The 9,205-nt window shown below is 33.8% G+C and overlaps 2 protein-coding genes across 5 annotated transcripts in view; one reads left to right on the plus strand and one right to left on the minus strand.

Moving 5' to 3' along the window:
• Positions 1-1,991, minus strand: part of LOC100573273 (probable poly [ADP-ribose] polymerase DDB_G0278045) — a 13,756-nt gene extending 11,765 nt beyond the window's left edge. Inside the window, exons 1-3 of one of the 4 annotated variants that reach the window (XM_008186676.3) lie at positions 1,655-1,991; positions 1,263-1,580; positions 873-1,088 (exon numbers count right to left, since the gene is read on the minus strand). In XM_008186676.3, coding sequence (XP_008184898.1) covers positions 873-1,076 — 204 coding nt within the window. In that variant the 5' untranslated portion in view covers positions 1,077-1,088; positions 1,263-1,580; positions 1,655-1,991. Of the gene's footprint in view, positions 1-872; positions 1,089-1,168; positions 1,581-1,654 lie in introns of all 4 variants that reach the window. The other 3 variants (XM_008186677.3, XM_008186679.3, XM_008186680.3) reach the window with 3 other exon arrangements.
• Positions 1,992-5,484: 3,493 nt separating this feature from the next.
• Positions 5,485-9,205, plus strand: part of LOC100573364 (protein mono-ADP-ribosyltransferase PARP12) — a 7,460-nt gene continuing 3,739 nt past the window's right edge. Inside the window, exons 1-2 of the mRNA XM_003245745.3 lie at positions 5,485-5,836; positions 8,902-9,166. Of these exons, the coding sequence (XP_003245793.1) occupies positions 5,606-5,836; positions 8,902-9,166 (496 nt within the window). The 5' untranslated portion in view covers positions 5,485-5,605. The remainder of the gene's footprint in view (positions 5,837-8,901; positions 9,167-9,205) is intronic.

Here is a 9,205-nt window from a genome sequence, read left to right on the forward strand (position 1 = left end):
TAAAATAAAATTAACTTTTTAACTTGTTAGTGCCCAGCCTTGCTCATAGCTTTAAACCACAAACATGTGTGAGTTTATATATTATAGTAGGTATTATTTGCTAACCAACGATAATAATATAGGTAGATAGGTGTATATTAAGTAAGTTATATTTTAATAACACTTACTAATAACCGTGTGATACACTAGCACTATACATCATACCAATGGAGTGTTGAACTATTTTTACTTAAGGAGCGAAGATTTGAACATACCGCCCACGACCCACCAATTTTATTTAAACGTACCTATCAACCGAAACCGCCCCCGCACTGTAACCTTTACAAGATGACGTATTGTATAGGAGCGAAGATTTGAACATACCACCCACGACCCACCAATTTTATTTAAACGTACCTATCAACCGAAACCGCCCCCGCACTGTAACCTTTACAAGATGACGTATTGTATACATTTTTATTTTTATCCCCAGACGATTATTTTAATACCTATACTGTAGGTACCAAAGAAAAGAATCCTATAATATTAACTGATATTGGTAGTAGAACTTATTATTTTTTTATGATGCACATTTGTTATGGAATATTGATAATAATCGCTTTATTATAGGTACTAGGTACATAAATATTATTATATTATATTATAAATTAGGACGTAATGACGTATCTCGATTTCTTCTTCGTTAAATTCTTAAAAGAAATTATGTTAAGTAGGTATTATATTATTACAATATTAAATATATATTATCTCGGATCTAATAATTTACCAGCCACCCTTGCAATTTTGATGGAGTGGCCACTCCTCAAAACCATCATCGTCAATACGCCATTGCGCCATACGGTCATTGGTGAATCGTGGTGATAGGTACTCACCTTTGGAAATGTTTTGTGAACTATGTTTTCGAGTCGCTCGTAGCCTATTTTGTTTATATTGTCGAGCAGCGGACGGGCGGTGTCATCATGGATGCGGAACGGCGAGTTACGATAGTGCCGTTTCAAGTGCACCGCAGCGTGCGCGGTAAACTCCGTCGTGGTGTGTGTCGTCCTGCTGCCAACTTGTGGGTTCATAATTGTCATCGAATAGAATCGCTGCGGATGAATATAATATGTTATACGTCTTTCGTTCGAACTTACCAAAAGGAATATATAGATATTATCGATGGAAAAACCTGCAGTGTATAGCTCTGTATATCAGCCAATATTTAGAACGTTTTTGGAAGATTTGACGATTTCACGTTTAAACGAAACTATTAAAATACCTACGTACGTTCTGCTTGTATTTCTCTACAACCGTTCGTCTGCCAGACTACAGAGACTGACCCGACGTCCTGACAGGTCTGAGTGCTTTTTTAGCTTATTGCCAGTTGTCACAGTTGTCACATGGAAGACGCCAGACTGCCGGAGTGCCCCGGTCGCCGGGAACCACGCGTAGTGCGCACCGAGTCACCGTCCACCGACTCGGCGATTTGTCGAGGAATCCGGTTGATAGATTTGGTAACTACTAACTGGTAACTGGTTAGATACTCAAGTCTGCTACGGTCTTGTAGTCTTGTAGTTTGTATACAAAAATAGTGTTTGCACCTTGGGTTGTACAATAAATACACCATAAATAAGTAAAAATAATATAAAATATTATGTCACAAAATACAAATTACCTCGGGCAGTCGTGGGCCTCTGCGGATGGCGGCAGTGATGGGTGTGGCTTACACGAGCCGAGTGCCGCGCTCTCGGGAGCGTCACTCCACACGTCTTTACTACTCCAACAGCCGCTTGGGCGGCTTGGCTTGAATTTTTGGCTTTTGATTAACACGGTTAACAATTTTTTGAGCGCGGCCGATCGTCGGAGACGAAAGCTGACGACGAAAACCGATTTAATCGAAGTATGGTCTGACCGAACCCGGACGAGAATCTGACCCCGCCGGAGATTATTTGAGACAGACAATAATAATATTATACAATATATTACCTACATAGGTACTACGCGATTTTGTAATCGTATATATTGTATTATTACTATTATAATATGTGATTATTATTATTGTCACCGTCGGGCGTCGACGTCGCCACTCGCCAGTGTACACTCTATTTAGTATATTTCATGATAAAGAAAACTTCTTTATCATCATGGTATATTTATAGCTTATGCACTGATCGATGACACCGTTGATATCACGGTTTAAGATATATTATATAAGTATTCTTAAACCGTGGTTGATATCAACGTACGCTATTATTATCACGGCACACGAATTAAGATATTGTGCTTTAATACCATCATATTATCTTGAATCGTGTTAGGGCCTGTTGGTTTCTACGGTTTATTGTTTAAAATTATGTTTGTTTTGTAATTTGTATTGGTAGGCGCATTGATCGCACCTTAGGCTATACGCCTATACACATAAACCAGACAAATATTATAAGAACAAGTATTTGTGTGAAGCGATCTTACTGCACCAACTGACAAATACTGATTTTGAATGGCGAGTTGGCGGTCGACAAACATAAATTTTCGACCTAATCAGTATTTACTTATAATTTAAAATTAATAAACACTATAAAAAAGTTACCTATACTAAATCTCAAAGTTTATTAAAGTACCTACAACGATAATGAACTTTAGGTATCCACTGTACTTACTACTTTGTGTACTACCAGAAGAGACCTGGCCAAGAACAATTAATATTTCTGACTTTCCATGCCAACAACCATCGGACGCTGGGTCACCATGATGGAAGGACCCTTGAAAAAAGGTGCAGCGACCACCTCAACATCACGGGCCAGTGGCGTATCCAAGCGGCTGAGCGGGCTATAGCCCCATCCAAAATATTTTAAATATAATTTTTTTTTTAAACTAATTTTGCTGTTATTATGGTTTTTTTTTTGTAATGTAATATGACGTAACTAATCAGCCTCTCTTGCCCAATAAAAAATTACTAGATACGCCACCGTCACGACGACATACTTGAACAAAATGTGCTATGTACAGCACTGCAGCGACAACATCGACGCCACGAGTTAGTACGACATCTGATTATTATAAATATTAAATACCTATTTTTATTTTTATGCAAACGCCAAACGGACAAAAAGTGTTGTCTGCATAATTATTTGAATTTTACATATTATTATAAAACAATTTCCATGTATCACACACATTGATTTTTTTGTTAACGTCTTTCGATACTCGTTAATTTCATTAAAATTATATTGTACCTAATATTTACCTATCTGGCTATCTACTTCATGCAAATTTGAGCGAACTATTTCTAACATAAACTATATAATATTTGGTATCGCGTAATCACTGCAATATTTGATAATATCGACAACTTTGAATTGCCATAACTTTTAAATCGGTAAGTTTGCGGGAATTTTTTCAAACAGTTTTGAATTCAGCATAAAAAAACACGTATTTAAAAAAAAAAAAAAAAATTGAAAAAAAGGATGTCCGGTAAAGTAGATTTGTTTCAAAATTATACAAAGCAAAACCAGAATTGTTTATTTTATTTTTATATTATTATATTATGTACCAGCTACCAAGGGGTGATCAAACCGTGGCTCGCGTCTTATACCTACTCTTATCGTAAGACGCAAAACATTTTTACTAATATAAATATAATAATAGGTATCAACTATCAAACAGCGCGGCGGCCAAACGAAAACAATTAAAATGTTCTATTTTAATTATTAGGTATAATACAATTAGGGCCTGTATTACAATCATCGGTATGCTTCGATTACGTTTAACCGGCTGATAACAGATTTTAATTCGGCCGGTTAGCCGTTAGGAGTGGGTTAAATTTAACGGGAGATGATTATACTGGCCATTATTTAGTGTACAATTAGGTAGGTAATGAAAATAATATAACGGTTTTTATGAGAGTTGTAGTCCCAGCATTGATTATGAATACTAAAGGTTGCTCATTGGCCAGTGGTCACTGCGGTAAAAAAAATACGCTAAGATAAATCTACTAGCGATTCTGGCGTTAGGTGATTTTTTAAGGTTTAAATCGGATTATTCTTATACATTACTGGATTATAGGTCTTATATAGGGGAGACTGGCTTATACCCGGAGTGTCGGGTAAAATGACATACACTACATTTGTATAAGCAACCATTGTATACTGGGCAATAGAAATAAATTATAAAATGTTTGCAATTTAATAGTTTAATCAATTTTTTATTATAAATAGCAACACTTTAGAAATATATTTTAATATAATTAATATAATAATATAAATATGAAAATAATATAATAATACTGCTTTGTCATTTTGCCTGATATCATACAAGTTTTTTTCAAAGTTTTTATGGCCAAAGTATTAAAATAAGCTTATTTATAAAATAATTTTAGTACAGCTTGCCTTTTTATGTTCAACTTCGAATAAAAAAAATTGAAGGAACATAAAGTTTTATATTTTAAAATTAATTTTTAAAAATGATTAAAAAAAAAGTTGATAAGACAAAAAACACATTTTTGTTATCAAATTCTCTGATAAGGTCAAAACCTGTGGTCACCGTCAACAATTGTTTGTAGGTTATTTGTCACCACGAACTACTACATGTAGTAGTTCGTGTTTGTCACGTATATAATGCGGATTCGGTTCGTAAATATCAATAATTCTAATCAAAACATCAATGTGTCATATTTGATATTACCCTAATATGTCATATTAAGCCAGTCTCCCCTAATATATTTATACACGAATTATTATTTTGTATTATTCACATTGTATCGACGGCTAAATAAAAAAATAGGGGCCGACTTTAATTAGCATTCGGCTGTAATGGTTAACAGTGACACAGAAATATAATATAATATATCACCGTTAGGTATCTCTATATTACGTTAAGTGGACGTCATACAACTAATTTTGCGATATCAGCAACGTCGATAAGACAGTGACACTAAATAACTGTGTTATAACATCGTAATTCGTAACATCATAAATATTTTAAAAATAATTATGTACCTACAGTTTTAGTCATAATCGTCCGTAGATTAACAGTGCCGACGGTCCGACGGTCGCCAGTCGTGGGCACCGATCACCGATGACGGACGACAGTCGACAACGATAACATAATACCCATAAATAACAATCAACAATAATAAGTTATAATACTAATTTCACGTATAATTTTATTTTACTATCCATCCATCCAAATATCAATATTGTTATTTGTGCAGTTGGCGTACAAATACAGAAGAAATTGCATATACGTACTAACTATATTTTACATCTAATCAATTAGTGAAAATGTTAAATAGATAATTGTTGAACCCTTCAAACACAACATAAATATTGCTTATAATAATAATAATCAGTCAACCGACAACGGCCGATGGCCGATTTTCGTCAGTGCAGCGCATCTCCCACCGTACGCGCGCCGGTGTTTGCGTGATCACGTGGTTCTCGACGCGCCAATCGCATCATTTGTGGCACGCAAAAAGTGTGATCATTCCCTTTTGAGACGGAGTCATAGACTTCCATAAACATTATTAATTAAGATTGTCGTGTTTTCTTTTTATCGTTAGTTTACCGCACCAACAGCAGACGTTTCAATATCATAATATTCCGTTCGTCCGCTGCTCTTCTTCCCGACAATGATGTACTGTAATCGAGACTATAATGTTTTATTCAATAGCGGTGGCACAAGTAGTACGTACACGTCCGGCAAGTCAAAGTTTACCGAGCACGCTGCGGACCATATTTTAAAACGTGCCTCGTCGTTCGTGCACTACCACATGTATGACACGTACCGTCCGCTGCTTAACGATGTGAACATGAAGGGCTACAATACTATTGAGCGGATCGTAAAAGAAACATTTCCCATCGTAAGTACCTCGACGATTAATCAGTGACCGTAAATCGCCGTGTCCAAAGTAAATCCTGCGAGTTCGTGAGATACTGAGATATCTGTTCTGGCCAGCATGTTCCAATTGCATCCGATGCGTCGAAAAACAAAACAGCTTGTATTTCGCCGCATCGGATGCAATTGGAACATGATGGCCAGAACAGAAATCTCACGCATTTGAATCGCTAAGTGCAGAAGGGGATAGCCCCAGAGCTGGTCTTAGGGATAGGTCCATTTTTTATAACTTTTCGGGAGAGACAAAAAACGAAATCATAACATGTCCCTTTTCTGTATTAAACTGAAATTTTCAAACACTATATTTAGCATTTGGACAGTCGGATTAGACTCCTTTCTGCAGTAAACGATGTATTTACGCGTGCTTAATGAAAAATGATAACAAAATCGAAATTGAATAAAGGGGACTTGTCCCCTTTCTGCAGTTAGTGATTCATTTACTTTGGACACGGCGTAATACACAATATCAATTGTTCATTGGCCACGTAATTGCACCTATTAGTTATTAGTATTATTTATTAAACAGTATATTAATGTATAACACTATTTAATATACTTAACACTCGTACCACATAATAAGGATAAATATGTATTCTATGCTCGTACTATATAGGTACCTATTATCGATGGACTATGTACCCACCCATTAGCATCACATTTGTTTTTTCGTTGCTTCTCAGATATCAAAATAGGTACTGAGTTTGACAGTGATACACTGTCACGCTGACACTGTCGTGAAAAAACTTTGTGGATTATGTTCGTCAATTATTGATGTTGACTAGCTGTTGCATGTTGAAGTGTTGGTGTTCTTAAAACCTTAGGTGTACTCAGTGGGGGATTTAGCATCAGGCAAAATAGGCAGCCACATAGGACGTCATATTTTTGGGGCAAGTGTTTATTTTTCAATATTGTACTAATATTTATGAACAAATATTTCATTTATTTATATTATAAAAAGTAAAAATATTAAACTAATTTTAAGCCACAACCATTACAAATCCTTTAATAGGTATTCAATGGCGGCCGCAGGGAGGAGTATAGGCAGTTGCCCCCCCCACTTTTTTTGGGTTAATTATCATGAACATTATTAAGCCTGGGATCTTAATGCTCTAAAAATTCTGAATAATGCACTAAATTTTTTATTTTTATTAATTTCGATATAGGTAAATTCGAGTGTAAATTCTAATACCTATACCTCGACCTATACCTACATTTTAAACTTTTAAAGGATTGTAAAAAATTGTTTTACAGATAGAACTGATCTATTGTTTTGGACTTCTTTAATCTGGAAAAACAATTATTTCTTTTTTCACGTTTAGATAGTATATATTTTATTTAGGGATACCTGTACATAGTTATAGTAAAATACATTTTTTTTTTTTTTTTTACTGAGTGATTTTTATTACACACGATTATGAACGCCAAAACTAAGAACTATGCTTTTATAAATTTATGGCATGTAGTGGTGGAGAAAAGTACAACAACATTGTCAACCAAGTTTCTACTTTTTTGATAAAAAAAAATTAAATTTTCAAAGATTGCATAGGTACAATAGTTTCAACTTTTCAAGTTTGTAGTACCTATCCATGCCTGAATAATTAGAAATATTTAACCAATTAACTAACTATCTACACATAGGTAATTCATAAATGATTCCCTTCTTATTTGGAAGCTCGTTTGGAAGAAAACATCTCACAAACAATAATTTTATCATTTATCGGATAATGAAAAAAAAAAATTAAAAATTAAAATATTTTACCACCACTAGCCACTAGGTACATATAGAAATGGTTTATGTAACTATTTTATGAACTCACCATCTTCAACTCAAGCATTAGCTTAGAAGGTGTGCAACCAATTATAATTTTACGTAATTTTATTAATGTTATAATATAATTAAAGTATTGTATTACCTGTTGGTTTGTAAAAATATTTATTATTATTATAATACAATTAATAAAATAAACAAAATTAAACATTAATACATAGGTATTTAACAAATTAAAAAAAAAAAAAGAAATATTTGTATAATGATGAGAATATTGTTGTTTTTATTTATTTATGAGTAAAGAATATAAAATAAATATAAAAAAATATATAAAATAAAGGCACTGCAGCCGGATAGATGGTTTAAATGTGAGAATGAAAATTGTGTTAGTTTTGATTTTATATTTGACTGTTTGGTATAATTATTTGTTCTACTACTTCCGAGTGGACCGTACCTGATATTGTGTCATCTACTCACAGGCGATCTACAACTGATGTCAGGTAATAATAGTAGATTATTTTATTGCATTTTTATACGGTCAAAAACCACTCAATCTAAATTTAACTCACGATTTAACTGTACTCAACATTTAAGGTACGTCTGGAGGCAAATAGTATGCACCAAAATGTAGAATGAATTGATCTCGACAAAAAATACTCAGGTGTATAGGCTCTTTAAAGCGGATTTCATCGTCTAAATATTTTGAAAACATATTTGAATTCATATTTCGTCAAAATATATCATTATGAATAAAATATAACAATATATAGTTTACAAGTTTCAAATACCCAGTAAAAATATTTTTTAATTAGAATAAAACAACTAAAATCGTTAATCTCCGTTTAAATATCTAATTTTGACTAAAGTTGAACTTAAAATCAAATGTAAATATGTAATAACTGAAAAAAAAATATATTATCAAAAAATGCTCGCTGCTATAAATAGAGTTATAGTAATCTCATCCAAAAAGCAACGCTTGTACGTAACCAGATGAGTTAATTCCTGGTTCACACAGCATACTCAAATAAAATAAAATATTATCTAAATCAGAATACTACATACTAAGATTTTGACTAGGTAGGTATTCTAATATTTTATATTTTAAACGAATTTTTATCTACCTACTTTAAATAGTATATTTTTTACCTCTAGAGCCTATAATAGTTATTAAACTCAACAAAATGTTATTGATTACCTAGTGAATAATGTTATATTTGTGTAACACCTATATATATAAGTATTATTGTCGATTAATATTGCAGTGCAACATCAATAAGATACGCCAAGTCCACGCCCCGCAAATGTACGGCATGTATATGTTGCGCAAAGAAGAAATGAAATTGACCTTTGGCCAAAGTGTCCAGGAGAAGTTGCTGTTCCACGTGACAACCGAATCCAGAGCCGTGGAGTCGTTGGACAGCGGACTTGACTGGAGACGTACCCGCCGCTCCAAGTTCGGGTGCGGCGTATCATTCAGTGACGACATCGACTACGCTAACTATTATGCTGACAATACCTCCATCGAAGGTAGATATATAATAATTATAGTGTTAAATTATTTTTAGA

Source organism: Acyrthosiphon pisum, chromosome A2 (genome assembly GCF_005508785.2).
Source record: "Acyrthosiphon pisum isolate AL4f chromosome A2, pea_aphid_22Mar2018_4r6ur, whole genome shotgun sequence".
Taxonomy (NCBI): domain Eukaryota; kingdom Metazoa; phylum Arthropoda; class Insecta; order Hemiptera; family Aphididae; genus Acyrthosiphon; species Acyrthosiphon pisum.